This window comes from Lutra lutra, chromosome 7 (assembly GCF_902655055.1).
Source record: "Lutra lutra chromosome 7, mLutLut1.2, whole genome shotgun sequence".
In the NCBI taxonomy this organism is placed as follows: domain Eukaryota; kingdom Metazoa; phylum Chordata; class Mammalia; order Carnivora; family Mustelidae; genus Lutra; species Lutra lutra.
Window position 1 is genome coordinate 27546832 of NC_062284.1, and position 20223 is coordinate 27567054.

At 40.6% G+C, this 20223-nt stretch overlaps 1 protein-coding gene across 2 annotated transcripts in view; it reads right to left on the bottom strand.

Annotated features, from left to right (window-relative positions):
• CYFIP1 (cytoplasmic FMR1 interacting protein 1) overlaps nt 1-20223 on the bottom strand; it is a 127982-nt gene that overhangs the window by 46095 nt on the left and 61664 nt on the right. Inside the window, exons 9-16 of one of the 2 annotated variants that reach the window (XM_047735369.1) lie at nt 19701-19805; nt 17403-17494; nt 14708-14825; nt 11196-11318; nt 10244-10369; nt 3500-3666; nt 1721-1868; nt 320-473 (exon numbers count right to left, since the gene is read on the bottom strand). In XM_047735369.1, coding sequence (XP_047591325.1) covers nt 320-473; nt 1721-1868; nt 3500-3666; nt 10244-10369; nt 11196-11318; nt 14708-14825; nt 17403-17494; nt 19701-19805 — 1033 coding nt within the window. Of the gene's footprint in view, nt 1-319; nt 474-747; nt 896-1720; nt 1869-3499; nt 3667-10243; nt 10370-11195; nt 11319-14707; nt 14826-17402; nt 17495-19700; nt 19806-20223 lie in introns of both variants that reach the window. The other variant, XM_047735370.1, reaches the window with a different exon arrangement.

Here is a 20223-nt window from a genome sequence, read left to right on the forward strand (position 1 = left end):
TTTGTTCTCAAGCCAGGTGACAGATTACCTTCACCTGTGCTTCTGACCTCATATGGGTTACAAAGACCACATTCAAGTCACAGAGCCAGCCACAGGCCCGTGGCCCTCATTCTTCTAAGGGCTACGCCACATGGAGGGGACCTCTGGCTGGCTGTGCATTTAAAGCGACAGGTGAGGGACTATCATGAAGGTTAAAACACAGGTCACCGTCTGGGTGTGTGAGGGGACCACAGCAGGGGAAGGTCAGCAGAAGCATTCTAGACGGTGTTAGCAGTGTTAGAACATGCTGGGCCAGATGCTCGTCAGCAGTATCTCTTACCACTGAAATTTATCAAATGAGTGTAGAAGAATGACTCTCGATGAAATTTTTCTATGTCCAATATGGTGGGCCCCTCAAGGCTACTTCTCAAGGTTTTCTTGGAACCACTTTTGTCTGCAATGAGGGACTCTAGCATGGTTCTCACCATGTAAAGCTGCATTATCCAAGGAAACATTTGTGGGGGGAGAAAATATACATGGTACATTAGTTACACCAAATTTAGATAAACCACAAGAGGAAGACTACTCCGCTATGCCCTGACCAGAGCCAGGCTGGAGTGGTAAGCCTACCACTATACCAGCCCCTAAAAGTGGGTCTGGGCACCCATCAGAGTGCCCAAGTTGGTGCTGCTTGGGAGAAAGAATTTGTAGCAGAGCAGTTCACTTCCGTGCCATAAACATCAACAAGAAAAACAAATGATGTCTTACCACCAAAGGTTAAAAGAGGTGGATAGGTGTAGGACTGCCTCAGAAACGCGTTTACCACATGCAAGAGTCTTTCCATGCCCAAAGACTTGAGCTGCCTCAGCAGCTCGGCAGAGCTCAAGGACTCCGCCATGGTGCGCACCAGGTAGAGCTAGACACGGACAGATGGGGGGGAGAGGTGGGAGAGAGCCGTTAGTCACAGGACACACACATCGTGGGATGGGGAGACACACATGGGAACAGAGGGTGGGGAGGCTGCATGCACATTGGACAGACCCAGGACAAGCATCCTCCATAACTGGGCCAAATGCCTTCCTCCCAGATATTTGAGAGGTTTCATATAAAGCCAACAATGTGCTTTGCTGGTAGTTCTCTGAAAGGCTGGCAGAAGAGATTATAAAAGCCCCCAACAGAAGAACAATGAGTAAGAAGTACTAAGCCCCAAAATGGGAAGAAAAAAGCAGAAGGACGTTTTAAATCAGGTGTGAGAGTCAGAAGAAAGCTGCTTTTGGGGGTCAGGGGGCTGAGCATGCCAGAAGAGAAAACAGCAGTGGTGGCTTAAGACCAGGGACACAAAAAAGCTACATTCTTAAATTTCTAAAAGTTTATCTTCAGAAACGATCATTTTTAGTCCCAACATAGAAAGTATAACCATACATTTAAACACCCACCAGGAAACACAGCGTAAATATGGACACATAGACTTTCACCCACATTTTGGCAATGGGAGTTGATGCAGTCAAATTAAATTCTGCGTGCAAATGATCAAATCTGAGAATCACAAGAACATCTTGGGCTAATGCTCCAGATTCACATGGGCAGGGAACAGAGGAGCAGAAAAGGTACAGGCAGTATTTATCATCTTGAGCAGACAGTGGTTATATCATTTTACTCCTGACCTTGCTTATCAACCCTCAGCTCAGGTTTAGCCCACTTAGGGGAACAGATGGAGCAGGGGAGCAGGGAGGATGAGAACCTGAGTGCTGGAGGGTCCTACAGCGCGCCGGGGTACTTTGATGTCAAAGCCGCTCTTGGGGTCCTTCTCGCCTCGCAGGGCTGGGTCGTTGAAGGGCTCATGCCCCGTCTCCCAGTCACACACGGTCTTCCTGATGGCCTGCAGGACACTAAACAGTCCCATCAAGTCATCAGTGAGGCACAGAGTGCTGACACCCTCACCACTTTAAAAATCACAGCACTGCCTCACCTAACACATAGCTCTCAGGACAGCACAACTCTCAAACGTGATTTCCTCTGGGGGCGGTGGGGGATATAGTAATGGACCAATTCAAAGCGAAACTTTGGATAGATCATTTTCTGGGGGATATTACTAGCCCCAAAAGATCTGCCTTAGCTGCAGTTTGCATCAATTAACCTGAAAGTGATGTTTTATTTCCTGAACACTGAGTCATGCAAAAGGTGGCAGGAGACAAACCACAAATATCCACCCAGGGAGCTGAAACTCAACTTCCCCTGGCTGATTCCCTGTTTTCTAACAGGAACATGTCACCAACACAACTGTCACCAACACAACACACCGACACTGTACGAACTGGGCCTATGTCTCAGACACATTTGGAACACGTTCCCATTCCCACCAGGGCTCTACCATATGGAGAGCCCCCCAACCCCCACCACAAGCAGGGGTAGATGTACCCATGTGCCTATCCTATCACCTCGTGGGGAAAGCTCTGGCTAAAATCTGAGTTACTCTTAGACTACACTTCACATTTCCCATGTGGTGAGCCTCCCATTATGGCAAACATGAGCAAAATGGGAAGACTAACAGTATCAAATTTTATTAATGCAAAAAGTTATACCAAGCCAGGTGTCAAACATCAATTATAAAGCAACAAAATGAAATCAATATATTTGTGAGCCCCAGTAAGCTTCATTTTACATAGATGTCTTTGAAAGACAACTTGAAAAGGCTGTATTTTTTTTATTAACATATAATGTATTACTTGTTTCATGAGTACAGGTCTATGAATCATCAGTCTTATACAATTCACAACACTCACCATAACACATACCCTCCCCAATGTCCATCACCGACGCACTCCATCTCTTAGGCTCCCCTTCCCTCCAGCAACCCTCAGTTTGTTTCCTGAGATTAAGAGTCTCTTAGGGTTTATCTCCATCTCTGGTTTCGTCTTGTTTCATTTTTTCCTCCCTTCCCCTATGATCCTCTGTCTTGTTTCTCAAATTCCTCAAATCAGTGAGATCATATGATAACTGTCTTTCTCTGATTGACTATTTCTTAAAAGGCTATGTATTAAGAGTAAACTAGCTCAAGATCACTACAGGATCTCTGCGATATCTGTGTTAGTCTCTAACCAATTTGTAGGACAGGTCAAAAGGAACAGAAGCAAAAATACTGAAGATGACACACTTGAGATGGGAAATCTGATACTGGGCTTCCTGTCCCCACATGCCTGGTGATGAGAATCATTAAACAGATATTGAGACACTCTCCTGCCCCAAGATAAACACACCCTTGACCCTACATCCCCACTGCTCAGACATTCTGTAGTCGATTTATTACACGTTGCTCAGGTGAATAATTGGACCTATCACATCACATTTAGAGAAAAGTCACCAGAAGGGCATCTTCTGGAGGAGGTTGAAGATAAATGCACTGAGCATATTTATGAAAATCTAACTATATAGTTGTTTAATCTTAAATCTTAAACAAATCTTAATCTGATTTACAGCTTCAGACTCTGAGCTCACAGGGAGGTATTACACTGAGGCTGACCTCTGGATGACGTTCTTCTTCTTCTTAATGGCCTGCCTGAGTGGTTCCCGGAGGGTAACCTGGGAAAAGTCCTGCAGTGCAGCATAGACAGTGTGCCGGATGGCATGGTTGAATACACTCTCCATCCTGCCCATCAGCACCTGCAGACCTTTGATCATGGCAATCACCTGCAGAGGGAGACACAACTGTCAGTGTGGTGGATGGTGACAGGAAATGGCTCCTTCTCAGGTGATGCCAAGTTGCATGCACCTGGAAGCTGCCTCTCCCTCATACACAGCATCTCTGCCTGGCTTCCCATGTTTCTGCTCAGAAGCTGCTGCCTATAACTCCTCCCAAGAGCCGTGAGCTTAGCTCTATATCAGCAGCTGTCCATGTGCCTGGGTCTGACACCATTAGACCATGAGTGCCTTAAGGACAGTGATGGATCTGCTTGGCTTGGCATGGAGCTAACAGGGGCGTTTAGTAACTCACTCATAGTACTCCCAAATGCATAAGGGTATATCCCTGTGAAGGACTTTAAAGGAAAAAGAATAAAAAAGATTCATGAAAGCAAGTATGTTATTAGCTGGAAAAGAAAAAAGAAGTTTTTTAGAGTTGGTAGCCCAAATCCCATCTATTAAACAGTAACAGTATGCTGAATTAATAGGCATATAAAGGCCTGGAAGAAAATATATACTAAAATGCTTAAAGTTCATCTCTGTGATAGCTCAGAGCTCACAGACACTATAATGTCCTTAAGGCACACTCATGTGTTCTGTTCATTTGCTTTAGGGATTTGTTAGGTGGTTCTTTAATGAGGAAAAAAAAAGAGGCATTTTTATGAAAAAAAAAAAAAATCAAATTCAAACTGAACTGAATTCAAATTCAAATCAACTTGAAAAAAATACTATAAATTCAAATTTATGGGATGTAGGAAAAGGTATGCTAAAAAAGTAAATTTTGAACTCTAGAGGCATACAATAGGAAACAAAAAGTCTGAATAATAATCTAACAGTCATCATAAACCTGTAAAAAGAACAGGAAAATACACCTTCCCCAACCTAGAGGGAAATAAATACTGATAAGTAAAAATTAACAAAACAGAAAACAAGCATATCATAGAAGGTGATCAACAAGGGCATCTGGGTGGCTCAGGTCACCATCCCAGGGTCCTGGGATCAAGACCCACACTGGGAACCCTGCTCAGTGGAAGTCTGCTTCTCCCTCTCCCACTCCCCCTGCTTGTGTTCCCTCTCTTGCCGTCTCTTTCTCTCTGTCAAATAAATAAATAAAAAATCTTAAAAAAAAAAAAAGGTGATCAACAAAAATAAAGCTGTTTAAAAAAATAAGTAAATAATAGAATTGACAACTTTCCCGAAGGACTAATCAATAAAAACACAGGCAAAGGCACAAACTACAAACATTAAGAATAAAAAGGGGGGCATTGTCACAGAGTTTACAGATAGTAAGAGATTATGTGACTATATCAGCATAGGATAAACATACAGATCAATGGAATAGAAACAGACATTTACAGTCAACTGATTTTCAACAACTGTGTGAAAACAATTCAACAGAGAAATATTATTTTTTCAACAAACAGTATCCACATGCAAACAATGCAGGACCGGGTTAACTGGTGAGGCCTGGGATGATCAAACCCTCCATATACCCAGGAAAGGCCTGTTTTCAGGACTGGCCCTTGGCCAGCTCCAAGGAACTGAGCTCTCAGCCCTGGGACTATCCTGCCTGAAAAAAGTGTCTGCGTATATCCAAGGCTCTGGACCACTGCAGTACCAGTGTTTATGACAATAATGTAATTTATGGTGAACAGCTATATTTGCACTGGGAGTCTGGAGTCTTGAGTAGCCCAAGTCAATCACAAAGTTGTGTTGCATGCCAACAGTACTGACCCCCAATAAAAAACCTGGACACTAAGATCTTGGGTAAGCTTCCCTAGATGGCAACACTTTCCATGTGCTGCCACCCCTCTCTGCTGGAAAAATTAAGTACATCCTGCATAAGTGCACTAGTAGGGGATTCCCAGAAGTTTGCACCTGGTTTCTCCTGGACTTCGCCCATTTACCTTTTGCTGATTTAAATCTGTCTCCTTTCACTGTAATAAATTATAACCTCAAGTAGAACAGCCACTCAGTCCTGTGAGTCCCTCTAGCAAATCAAGCCAGTTTTGGGAAAACAGTTTTGGGAATCTCTAACATAGTCCCTACCTCATACCATATTAAAAAATTAACTCAGAATGAATCACACATTTAAACTGAAGAGGCAAAACTGTAAAATTCTTAGAAGAAAACATAAGAGTAAATCTTCATTATCTGGGTTGGGAAATGGCTTCTTAGATATAATATCAAAAGCACAAACAGCAAAAGAAAAAAAAACAGGTAAACTGAACATAATAAAAATTAAAGACTTTATGCTTCAAAGGACCCCATTAATAAAGTAAAAAGACAACCAAAGAATGGAAGAAAAGAATATAAATCATGTCTGAAAAGAAACTCTTATCTAGAATACATAGAGAACTTAATAAGAAGATAAATAATCCAATTTAAAAATGGACAAAAGATCTGAATAAACATTTCTCCAAAGAAGATATATAAATTACCAATAAGCATATTAAAATATGCTCAGCATCATAGTTTTTAGGAAAATGTGAATAAAATCATAATGAGATACATTTCACATGTGATAGGATGGCTAGACTCAGACAGACAATAACAAGTGTTGCTGAAGATTCAGAGAAAGTAGAAGCCTCATATACTATTGGTAGGAATATAAAATAGTGCTGCCACTTGGGAAAACCCATCTGGTAGTTTTTCAAAATGTTAAATAAATAGAGTTACCATATGACCCAGCACTTCTACTACTGGATGTATCCTGAAAAGAAATAAAAACATGCATTCATAAAAACTAGTATACAAAAGTTAATAGAAGCATTAGTCTTTTTTTTTTTAAGGTTTTATTTATTTATTTATCAGAGAGAGAGAGGGAGAGAGCAAGCACAGGCAGACAGAGTGGCAGGCAGAGGCAGAAGGAGAAGCAGGCTCCCTGCCGAGCAAGGAACCCGATGTAGGACTCGATCCCAGGACGCTGGGGTCATGACCCGAGCCAAAGGCAGCCGCTTAACAAACTGAGCCACCCAGGTGTCCCAGAAGCATTAGTCTTAATAGAAAAGTAGAAACAACCAAACTAAAAAATCAGCTAAAAAGTAAATAAAATGTGATACAGCCATTCAATGGAATGGGATCCAGCAATGGAAAGAATAAAATACTGATACATGTGTGAATCCTGAAAACATGATGTTCAGTCAAAGAGGCCAATCACCATTAGCCACGTATTGTAGAATTTCATTTATATGAGGTGTTCAGAATAAGCAAATCTACAGTCACAAAGCAGACTGGCAGCTGCCTAGGGCTGAAGGGAGAGGAGAACTGGGGGTGAATGCTAATGGGTGTGAAGTTTCTTTGTGACATAACAAAAATGTCCTAAATTTGATTGTGACTGTACAACTCTGTGAATATATATTTTAAAAAGGCACTGAATTTTTATACTTCAAGCCGGTTAATTGTATACTGTGTAGAAAAACAAACAAACAAACAAACAACTGTTACTAAAATAAGATGAGAATTTATTTTGAAAAACTTTATGACAAATGTTAGAAAATTTTAAGATTCTCGGAAAATTCCCTGAAAATGTAACTTACCATGCCTGAAAATACAACTTAACAAAACTGATACAAATAGAAAGAGAAAATGTACATGGTAAAGAAACTGAATGTTTCAAAAACCATCTCATAAAGGGATAACTTTACTAGTAAATACTAGCAAACATTGAAAGAAGAACTAACATGAACCTTATACAAACCCCTTCAGACAATACGAAAAGGGAGCCCCCTATGAATTGTTTTATGAAACCAGCAACCAGAAAACTAGAATGGAAAGTTATAACTAATGACAGTGTATGTTAATTATACTTAAACAAAAATAAATGAATAAATAAATAGCAAATAGAAGTAAAAAAAAAAATAATGTTACCCTACACAGGTATTGCTATGTGCAGTAATTTCCTTCTCTAAAGTACACTATGAAAAGGGGAAAGGAGAGAGGAAGATTTAGGGGAGCTTCCTAATAGAGAAACCTGACAATACATCCTTGGCCAGATGAGCAAGGTCGATACCAACTGTGATGAGTTTGTTAACGGTATGTATTCTTGATGTGATGTGATGGAAATGATGCTTCACACCTCCGTGGTCCAACTTCCCCAAACCTGTAACTCCAATCTAATTATGAGAAAAAGTCACAAAAATACCAACTGAGAAACATCTGACAAAATACCTGACCAGTGCTCCTGAAAACTGTCAAGGTCATCCAAAACAAAGAAAGTCTGAAAAACTCACAACCCAGATGAGCCTAAGGAGATATGATGACTTAATGTAATGTGGGATCTTAGATCAGAACTAAAACATTATGGAAAGACTGAGGAAATACGAATAAAGTATGGACTTTGGTTAATAATAATGTACAATACTGGTTTATTCATTATAATGACACTAATGTGAAATGTTAACAATAAAGAAAAATGGCTGTGGGATAGATAGGAACTCACTGTACCATCTTTGCAATTTTTCTGTAAATCTAAAAATGTTTTAAAATAAAAGGTTTATTTTTAAAAAGTGACAGTAAAAGACACTCTCACTCATCAAGTTTGATATAAAAGTCCTAAGCAAAATACTAGCAAACTATATCCAACAATATATAAAGAGGATAATCTGTCATGATTGAGTTGAGTTTAGACCAGGAATGCAAGGCGACCTTAACATCAAACCTGATTTAAAAAAAAAAAAAAAATGGGGGGAAAAAGAAAACCCACAATCAGTGTAAATTCACCACATTAATGGAATAAAAGAGAAAAAGTCACAGAAGTACTTTACTGGATACAAAGTGTTTAATAGAATTAATATCAACTCATAATAAAATCTCTTAGCAAACAAGGAAAGGAAGGCAAGTTCCTTTATCTGATGAAAGTTGGCTATAAGAAACCTACAGCAAGGTGCGCCTGGGTGGTTCAGTCGGTGACACATCTGCCTTGGGCTCAGATCATGATCCTGGCGTTCTGGGATCAAGCCCTTCATCAGGCTCTCCCTGCTTAGCGGGTTGTCTGCTTTTCTCTCTCCCTCCTCTGCCCTTCCCCCTGCTTGTGCTCTCTCTCTCTCAAATTAAAAAAGAAAAAGAAAAAGAAAAAAAAACCTATAGCAAACACATTAGGTGAAAGGTTGAAAGCTTTCCCTTTGAGATGAAGAACAAGACAAGGATGGCTGGTGCCTCCTATTTAACAAGTAGAGGTCTGACCCCTTGTGATTAAAAAAATAAAAATGGAAAGTTGGGACAAATAAAACTGCCATCATTTTCTGATGATTATTATATCGGTAGAAAATCCAATGGATAATTTGTTACAATTAACAAATTGTTTAGACAGGCTGGTAGATACCTGAAAAAAAATACAAAAAAAAAGAAAAAAATACAAAAAATAATTTTCATTCTAAATACCAATGACAAACATTTAGAAAAAACTTAAAACATTATCATCTAATACCCAAATGCCTAGAAATAAAGCTAACAAAAGATGTTTAAGAGTTTTACAGATTATAAAAGAGAAATTAAAGAGAATCTAAATAAATGGAGGGATATACCATGTTCATAAAAGGCTTAATATTCTAAATTTATCAATTCTCCCTAAATTGACCTATATATTTATTCATATCCACATTAAAAATTTCAACAGATTTCACTGTGAGGTATGAAAAAATCATTCTAAAATGTATATGAAAATACAAATAGCAAGAATAACCAAGGAACTCTTGAAGACAGAAAAGCTTACTTTACCAGACACAGAATCAGCTATAGTAATTAAGACAGAGGGGCATGAAAACAAGGATAGACCAACTGACCAATAGATTAGAACAGTGAGAAAACCACATCCATACATGAATGGTTACATAACTGACAACAAAGGTGAGAGAGAGCGGTGGAGGCAGAGTGTTTTAAAAACTAATTTCGGGGGACACATGGATGGCTTGGTTAGAAGAGGGCATGATTCTTGATCTTGGGGTTGTGAGTTCAAGCCCCACGTTGGGTGTAGAGATTATTTAAATAAATAAATAAACTTAAAAAAAAAAGGGAAAAAGAAAAACTAACTTTAGGTGCACTTCAGATCTAAATGTGAAAGCCAGAATAATAAAACATTCAGAAGATGGTGGAGAAGAATTATAACCTTAGGGTATGCAAAGTTTTCTTAAGACAAAGTCCAACTATAAAAGAAACTCAATGGCATGGAAATTATCTATTCATAAAAAAGGCTCATGAATACAGTACAGAGCTGAGGGAGCCAGAGCCAACATATGTGAGAGCAAAGAGCTTGGTGCTAACAGTTGGAAATATGGGGGCTCCTCTCTCTCAGGGTACCAGGGTTACATCCTGTTCCTCTTCTCTCCCAATCAAGAAGATATGCCCCACTCCCAGACACCTGTGAGTACACCCCTGATCTACCCAGAGGAGCCATCAGTGCAGAGACCAGGAACCTACATTCTATTTCATTGTTCTGCTGGCAACTAAGAAAGATACAGAGGGCTGCCTTACACAGAAACAACAACATGAAACTGTGCACTGAATTTTACTCAAGTTTTTGCCTTTGCTTTGAACAGGAAGATAGTCTGAGGTGAGAGCAAAAGGAGGAAAAGAAAGCAAACCGTACCTCCACCAGGGCAAACTTCTCCTCACTGGTGTAGTTGTAGCGGGTGGCACGCTCATACTCCTCAGCATTGTCGGGACAGTCCTTGTTGGAGTACTTGTCCGTTGGGTGCACAAGTTTCCATGAATACTGTTGTGGTCAGAAAGGGGGAGACAGGCACACTGAATACAAAATGCTTACATTCTGGTCATACGGACATGACTATCACCAAAGTGACCAAAGCTCAGCCTTCTAATATTAGCTGCATCTGAAAATCACACACATACATGCATGCACACATACACGACACACACATACATTCACACAGTAAGTCCATCTCCATAAAACTGCAAGACAGTCTGGCACCATGACTTCAGGTTTAAGAAATACGTAGGGTAAAATGTCCTGGATATTTTGTGTTGCATATCCAAAAACTAAAAAAAAAAAAAAAAAAAAAAAAAAAAAAATCATTAAAAAAAAAATCATCCTTTCCAATGATCACATACTCATTCAGCTTAGTAATTTTTATCTGGTCAAAATAAACAACAAAAGGAAAAATCTTCTATGACTTACAGGTATCCAAATCTCCAAGAAACTATTTTACTAATGCTAAACAAAAACCAATGGCTGGAACTCTATAGAGAAAACATTTTTTAAAACTGAGAATTAAAAATCATCATAATGGTACAAATTCTGTCTATATGGTTTAAAAGATGAGGCCCTTTATTTGTAACACACATAAATGAAATGTACTTTGAGCCACCTAAGAAACATTTATAGTGATACAGAATTTTTTATTCCTGGGATCAAAGATTAAAAAAAAGTCAATTTGTTCTTGATCCAAAGACTGAAGTTAATGCAGAAAAAATACCAGTCAATTTCTTGGATGATTTTGGGAAAAGCACTTCTAATCAACCAAGGTAGATTTCTTCCAGATCTCCGCATTTCCAAAGAAAAACAAGTACAGAGTACCTACCACTTCCATCACATGAGCACTCCACTGAGACAGCAGCTGTAGGCCCTGAAGTGCCAGATCAAACAGCTTCCGGTACTCAGTGTCTGTCTTCTGAGTCTCCTGGCGGCCCGACCCTGTGACAACCTAGAGCACCAGAGGAGCATCGAGAAGTCACCCTATATCTAGAAAAACCAGTTAGGCATTTACCCCATGACCTAGCAAATCCACTAGGAATTTGCCGGAAAGGTGCATCTGCAAAATTATGATGACAGGGACATAGGAGCCTTTACCACAGCAAAAGGCTGGTAACAGCAGAGCCCTGACAATAGACATTCTGTAGTTCTCTGAGAATGTCTCTGCAGACTGTGCTGGAGGGATCTCTAGGACATGGTGTTAAGAGAACCATGTGCATAGTTACTCTTCTACTTAGCTAATAAAGGAAAACATGCCACATCATGTGCATTTGCTTATATCAAAAAATGCAAAACTTATAATTAAGAATGGTTACCTAAAGGGCAGGAAGGTGTAGGGTAGAAAGGAAAGCAGATTTCTTTGAATATACCTCCTATTGTACATCTGAATTTGGAACCACATAAATATTTAATATAATTATGATATAAAATTAAATTATGGGACACAAACAATCCCTAAAACTCAGAAGCAAAATGAAAGCATGAATTAAAGTGTATACTGAATTGGGTTCATGACCGCGCTGAAGAACAATGTAGTACAGGTACCTAACAACAAGCTTTTTTGATTACAGTAAGTGCCTGGCATTAAACTTTTGATTGCTGAGGCATCCATTTCAAGGACATCCATCTAGAATAAACAGAGTGCCAGCTATACAAATAGATAAAGAGCCAGGCAGTCCCATCTATGAAGCTCCCCTCTTAGAAAGCTCTGGTTGACCTAGATAACTTATCACTTGAATGACCCCACTTTAGTGCCCTAATTCCTGCTCTTATGTTTGAAATGTGCCAATGAAGAATAAGCCCATGAAATCCTATGTACCCCACCCTGAGCCCCAGCAAAGGCGGAGTCCCAGATCAACATGCCTTCTCTAGCACCACTTCGCTTTGTGGCTCTAGGCATGCCACGTGCCTTCCAGAATTTATAAGTAATGATCCTTCTTTTTTTCAAAATGCCCTGATGGTTGTTGCTGAGGTACATCTTGCAAGCACAATAAGAACCACAAGGACCTGTCCAGCCACAATACTGGCTCCGCTTAGGGAAATGTCTATGGGGGCTGCCAAAGATAGATGAGTCCTTCAGTCATCACTATCAGTACGCTGAGACCAACACAAAACAAACCACTTCAAGGGACTTTGAAAAACAATGATTTAAAAGAAGGAAGGAAGGAAGAAAAGAAAGAAAGAAAGAGAGAAAGGAACCAATGATTTGTTCTCCATCCCTAGAGGGAGAAAATCTAAGGGCAAAATTAACTTACAAAATAAATTTAAAAACAACTTTTAGTAATTAAATTGTCATCATAATACTGTAATGTTATATGTTACAATATATAATTACATTGTTTCTAGTAATTATATTGTTATTAGCGTTGGTATTGCTATTTTAAGACTACTAAGTGTATACTAAGATATCAAGTCAAAATATGCCATAGTCATTTAGGAACCAGGATTCTCAGCATGAAAGCAGGTGGGGGGGTGGGGGGGGAAGAAACAAAGTAGATTAATTTTAAAACAGTACTCCAAAAAGTTTACCTTAGATAATGCTAGAGAATCAATTATTTGAAAAACTGATACACATAGCAATAGAATCCATCTCTGACTCTCTCTCCTGAAGGAATCATACTGCAGAGAAAGGCTCAGCTGTTAGAGGAGGAGCTGAGGAATGAAAGGACTAGAAGACCATCATGTTGCAGCCCTAATGATTCATATACTTGGCAGTGGACGATGGCTGTCCACACTCCAAAGAGAGACAGCCAGACGCTCTAGTAGTCTGCAGCACTGCCAACGAAGGCCCAGCTGCACTGAGAGGATGGAAGCCTCCAGATCTAATCACCCATGCAGAAGAAGCACAGAAGACAGAAGTCACACCAAAGGACCCCACAGGGAGCAAGAGGGATGGAGAAGGGACACATCTTCAAAGATGTGTCACCAATCAACTACAGTGTATAAGACTGATGTGGATCCTGAGACAAATCAAGTTGGAAAAATAAAACCATCCGTGACTCAATAGAGGAAACTGAACAATGACTCTGATATTAAGGAATATTTGAAAATTTTTTTTAGGTGTGATAATGCTATTACAGTCATGTTTAGCGTTGGTGGTATAGTGGTGAGCATAGCTGCCTTCCAGTCATGTTTAAAAAGTGCCTTTGTAAAATGTAGCTTTTGGAAAAAAAAAAAAAAAAAAAAAAAGAGCCCTGATCTCCATAAGACACATGGAAAACCCAAAGAGGGTGGCTGGAACCTCTGATCTATATAGAGATCAGAAGCACATGAGTACAGAGTTGCTTTTGGGCGTAATGAAAATGTTCCAATAATGGACTGTGGTGGTAAACAATTCAGTGAATAAACAAAAACCTTTGAATTATACATTTTAAATGGGCAAATTGTACAGTATGTGGATTAAATCCCCATAAACCTGTTTAAAAGTAAACTGAGCAAAGCATTCAAAGATCTCTTTTTTTCTTATTAAAACTATTATCTTAATTATAAAGGTACTATAGCAGACATCAGAGGGAAAATAGACAGGAGCCATATGCGCTGTCAGAGACACCTATTTTAAGGGTAGAAATCAACTCTACAGGTCCTCTGAGAGCTTCCCACAAATTCGGTTTTTAATTACACCAGCACAGCCCCTGCCTCTGTCTCCACCCTGTGGGCTGTGCTGTCAGCTGGGGAGACAGTGAGACAGCACCTCCTCCTGGGGGCACCAGAGGTCTGCTTGGAGCTAGCGTGTGCTCTGAACCATTTGGACTGTCTTCCAGTCATTCTGGTTACATGATGGCTAGTGTTTGCTGGCTGAGGGATAGGGGAGCTCATCATCTTGAAATGGATGGGGCCAATACACAGAACTTTTCCCTCAAAATGTTAATGATCCTACTGAGAATCTTGAGGTACCAGATTCTCAAAGACCAGAGAGGTGTGTATGTGGTCTCAAGTCTCCAGATCCCTCTAAGACTCTGTGTAGCACGCATACTGTGGATCACTGCCACATCCCTGACCTCGCTGCCCTGCCCGCTCACGTGTGAGAAATGACATTCCCACTGCTCCTCTGCACTCAGAACTCCCCCCTCCTGTCCACCCCACATGCTGGCAGGGCTGGCCTGGAGCTGTGTTTGGCAGGTAGAGAGAATGTGACCAGCCCAAACAAGGGCACAGAAAACCCAGCTGCCAAGCTGGAAGGAGTTAAAAAGACCCATAGCTAAGAGACAGTGCTTCCTCCTAGCCCCAACTCCAGGCCCTCCTCCTCTGGGCACCGAGGATATACCCTCCCATCCAGCCAAAGGTTCTCGCACACCTCTGGCCTTAGGTACTGGCACGGAAGGGCACTGAAGGCCCACTTACCTCGCTGTTGCTGTAGCGTGCCAACTCTGAGATGAAGCGCATATGGTCCTCCCGGATCTGGATCATCTGCTCACAGATGTTGTACTGCGGGCTGCTGCTGGACGATGTGCACGTCCATCTGGCAGTGAAGGGGAAATGTGTGTTACCTGAAGAGGTGCCTGCAGAAGATTCATGCTTCACAATGCGGGGTGGCTGGGGACACAGGCATAGCAGGCACACAGGATGGCCCACTGGTCCTGCACCCTGGCCAGGCTTGGAGAGAACATGAATTCTCAGCAAAGAAACAGCTGGGCCAGCCCCATTCCCCTATGTTAGAGCCACTGTCCTACCTTCTCACACTTGTGTTTTAGAAAAGGAATTGTAATTTCTCCTTAATCAGCCAACTACTTTCAAAAAAGCTAAGAGCTGTTGCTACATCACCCTTTCAAGGAAGGGCCCCTTAACTCCTAACGCCTATCTTTTATTACTCTGATATGAAAACATAAGCTATAGCAGAAAACAAGTCTGCCAAAGACTCAGAAAAGTTACCCTTACGGGGAACTGAAAACTGACATACCTGGAAGTTAGACAGTGTTGCCATAAAACTTAGGTGCACAACACACCACTTCAGCAGCAAACAGATAGTCAATTTAGTAGAAAAGAAGCTTATTAACAGGGCACCTGGGTGGCTCAGTGGGTTAAGCCTCTGCCTTCCAGCTCGGGTCATGGTCTCAGTGTCCTGGGATCGAGGCCTTCGTCGTGCTCTCTGCTCAGTGGGGAGCCTGCTTCCCCCTCTCTCTCTGCCTGCCTCTCTGCCTACTAGTGATCTCACTTTCTGTGTCAAATAAATAAAATCTTAAAAAAAAAAAAAAGAAGCTTATTAACAATTAAAGCGCTGGAGGTCTCAGGCAGAAAGCATGGGCTTTGGGGCTCTGACCATTGCTCCCTCACACTCAACACCAACACTCTCGCCATGTTTTTAACGAGCTGGTCCTCTTTGCTTGAAGAGAAGGGATGCAGGTTATCCCTTGTCAAAATAATGGGTACATTGTCTCAAGCTGCATCCCTTTCTTACTTTCTGATTCAACTGTAGGATGATGCAATGATTATGTTGGCAGCATCCAAGGTGGCTCCGAGTCTACAACGAGCATCTGAGGCCCAGGCTCTATAATGGATTTCGCCCTCCATATACCTGCCACCCATGCAGGCTCCCAAAAGCATGTCTACCTCCGGCAAGGCCCTGCAGCCCAGAACTTGACTGCTGACACCACACCCTCTGACCACCCCTTCTGGACCCAGATGCTGGTGCAGGGCTGCTGGGCTGGGCTCTCAAAGCTGACTGCTACATGCTCAGGCCCACCCCAAGGTGGCTGTTAAACATACCCATTACCACCAATTAAATGCTATTGACTCATATCAAAAACGTCCAAATAAGAATGCAAAACTCATTGTTTCCTGATTCTCTTACTGGTTTTGCCATTACCTATCATCTAGAGCTCATCTGTGTTAGGCTAGAAGCACTGTGTAAGGACATGCTACCAGAGATGTCACATTGTTAGCTTGCAGTCAGTCACGGCAGGGGTATTTACACCACGGAAAGCAGAGCTTAAATTGGTGCTGAAGCAGAAAGAGGTTTCAGTTTAATGAATGTAACTTAGAGGAGAATGAGAAATCACATAACTGGATTTAAAGGCAGATTTATTAAGAAATAAGCTAGGACATAGCTCAGCAAACTTCAGAACAGGCCAAATACAACCTGCATTCGTATGGCCCTAGAGTCCTGTAAAATGGTACTTATATTTTCATTGTTTAAAAAAAGAAAACCACAACAACAGCAAAGAAGACTTTATGACAGATACCACATGTGGCCTGCAAAGGCTTAAAGTGTTTACAATTCAGCATTTATTTAAAAAAAAAATTTGGCTGACATCTGAGTAGGCAGACTGAGATATAACTGCATTTTTCAAAATCATGGCTGAATTGCAACTGTCGGTTGGCTACAGGTACAAGTGTTTGGCAAGGGTCAACAAAAGCACCCTGAGACTCAGCTGGCTATGTCGAATCTCCAGAAAAATAATGGTACGTTTTTTATCATCTGTAATTATGAGCCAAGGTAGCTCTCTCTCTACAGGACCAGAAAGTAAATAAATACTTCAGAATTTCCAGGCTATTTGTCTCAGTCACACAGCCATTGCCTTCTTTTTATTTATTTATTTATTTATTAAAAACCCCTTAAAAATATAAACACCATTCATAATAAAGCAACTGAGATCTTACAAAAACAGCCCTGGACTGGATTTGGCCCTTAGGTGATAGTTTTATAATCTCTGTGATATAAATGCAAATGTCCTCATGCCCCCAGCAGGGCTAGTTGTTAGGCATTTACCAGCATACTACTTTTGAGCTTGTATATTCTCAACTCATTCTACCCAACAGAACTCTCTGAGATGATGGAAAAGCTCTGTATCTGTGCTGTCCAACACAGTAGCCACTACCGAACATTTGAAATGTGGATGTTTTAACCAAGAAAATTAAAAAAAAATTTTTTAATGAATTTAAATGTAAGCAGTCACCAGTGACAAGGCCTACCATATGGGTCATTTGGTTCCAGATGGTTAAAAATGTCAAAGGTGTTCTCTCTAGATAAGTAAGTATTATAAAACCACAATGAGAACATTGCAGAATGTTCCAACTGGACAGCTCACTCTCCTCCTACCGAGATTTATTTTCCTCATAGTGGGCGCTGGTCTTGATGTATCTTGCCAGTTCTATTTGCATGTCCCCGAACAGTGGAACCACCTGGAGCTGCTATATTTAAAGAACAACAACAAAAAAAAGGTCACTATGTATGTTTAGTCACCAAATACCATCACAAGACTGAGTAATGCTGGTAATTACTATGTGCTGAATACTATCTCTGGAAATCGTTTACTAGAAAAAAATTGTAAGGAACTTACATATTCACTTTAAGAAGGACCATATACAATTGTAGAACCAATATTCATAAAACCAATTCAAACATTAAAATTAACTTACCTTGCTGCTAGACCCATGATCATTAAAAAAAAAAAAATCAATTGCATTTCTATATACTAGTACCAAATAGAAAATGAAAATCTAAAGAGAAACAATTTGGGGCACCTGGGTGGCTCAGTCAGTTAAGTGGCTGCCTTTGGCTCAGGTCATGATCCCAGAGTCCTGGGATCAAGCCCCAGGTCAGGCTCACTGCTCAGTGGGGAGTCTGCTTCTCCCTCTGCCCCTTCCCCCTGGTCCTTCTCTCTCTCTCAAATAAATAAATAAATAAATAAATAATCTTAAAAAAAAAAAAAAAAAAGGAGAGAGAGAAACAATTTGTAATGAAATTTTTTAAAAAACTATAAATATGTATGAATAAATCTAACAAAATATGGCCAAGACCTCTAAACAAAAATACTACCAAAAATTCTAGAGAAAGTTTTGAAGTTCTAAGTGAATGGAGAAATATATCAGGTTCATGGATTAGAAGACTTTGTATTCTACTCCCTAAATTGAGCCATGGAATTGATCTATGGAAGCCCAGACAATATTCCAAGAAGAAAAATGGTTTATGGGTAGTGTGTATATATGTGTGTGTGTATGGAAATCAGCAAGCTAATTTATTTGAACAGTAAAGGGATGACACCCAAGACAATCGTGAAGAATGTAACTTGAAGGCTTTCTGATAAGCAGATCTGTTCTGTTACCAGAGACCTTGTATATATTAAGTCACCTGGATGCCCATAATGGGGAAAAGAAAAAGATCTAAAAATGTCAACCCCTGTTCCTCACATCATACATAGAGGCCAGGTCGAGAAGGAGTATAGATCTAGATAGAAAAGGAAATGGTGCTGTTTCTAGAAGGTAATAAGAAGGAAATTCTCATAAGCCTGCCCTATACAAAGATTTCTAATAGTGGATATTAAAGGGATGTCTGGGTGGCTCAGTCAGTCAAGCATCTGACTCTTGGATTCAGCTCAGGTCATGATCTTAGGGTCCTGGGATCAAGCCCCACCTTGGGCTCCCCACTCAGTAGGAGTCTGCTTGCCTCCCTCTCTCTCTGTCCCTCCTCCTGCTCTCACGTGCTCACTTACTAAAATAAATAAATCAATCTTTTTTTAAAAAGTAGATATTAAAGATTGATATACTAGACTACAATAAAATTAAGAACTTTTGTTCACTTAAGACACTCTTAAGAAAGTGAAAAGGAGAGCCACATAGGGCAGAATGCATGTATTTTAGAATACATGAACCCAACAAATAACACGTACCCGAATACATAAAGAAACTTGAAATGACACTTCACAAGACAACACACAAAACACTAATAGAGTGAAAAGTCACCAGGGGAAATATCAACTAAAACACAAGGAAATACGTGCCAAAAATGTCACAATGATGTACCACATTTCAGGATGCTCTTTCCCAAAAGAGTGACAGTGCCAAGTGTTGGTGAGGATGTGGAGTGGTGAGAATGCAAATCAGCAGTCATTAGGCTGTATCTAACACTGAAAATATATATGCCCGTGGCCCCTAATCCTAGCCCTGGATATACATATGTTCAACAGAAACATGCACAGACGTGCACTAATCAAAGCAGCATTATTTGTGCCAGCCAAAACTTAGAAATGACCTCATGTTCATCAGAACAGACTGGATAAATAAGTTGAGGTGTTATCATAAAATGGACACCACGAAGAAAACCTAAGGACTACCTATAGCTGCGGGATCTCACAGGGATGAATTTAATGAATGTGTGAAAGCAGCCGGATGCAAAAGAATACACATAGCCATGATTCCCTTTACACAAGGTTCAAACCCAGGCAAAACTGATACAGAACAGGAGGGAGGATGGCCCCCTTTGCAGACAGAAGCCAGTGACGTCCCCCATCCCCACTGCCTATGCCCACATTTCCAGATGTGGGTCACAGAATTTACCTCCCAAAATTCAAACTGTTTACACTTGATAAAAAGGCTTATCTAAAAAAATGTAACTCACCTTGAAGTACTTATCGATTTTGGATAAGTTTATTCTTTTCTTGGCATCAAGTTTATAGATGTTGCTGACACTCCCATCCATCAAGTATAGACCGAACCCCATGACCTGAAAATCACAAAATGGCACAAAAAACTCAGCCCTGCAAGTTTAACTAACCCTAAGATCATAAATAAGAGTTCACTCTTCTTTCAAAAAGCATTTTCACAAGTTCCTTATAAATAAATAGCTATCCCTTCATATGAAGCTATTCTTCTATGTGCATCATTTCTTGCGGCTATTTTAAAGTCCTCCCCGGGCACAAACACCTCCACCTCTCATCAAGCAAATGCAATACTAAATGTGGATTTCTATAAACATTCATGGCCAGAGGCTCCTGCTCGGATGGCACAGATAATTTCCACCGTCACAGAGTGCTCCACTAGACAGTGCCCTCCAGCACGGTGCTCTCCTACAGGAAGAGATACTGGGCTGGGCCCACTCTTACATGGAAGGTTTTGGGCTGACAGGACACCTAGCACAAGGT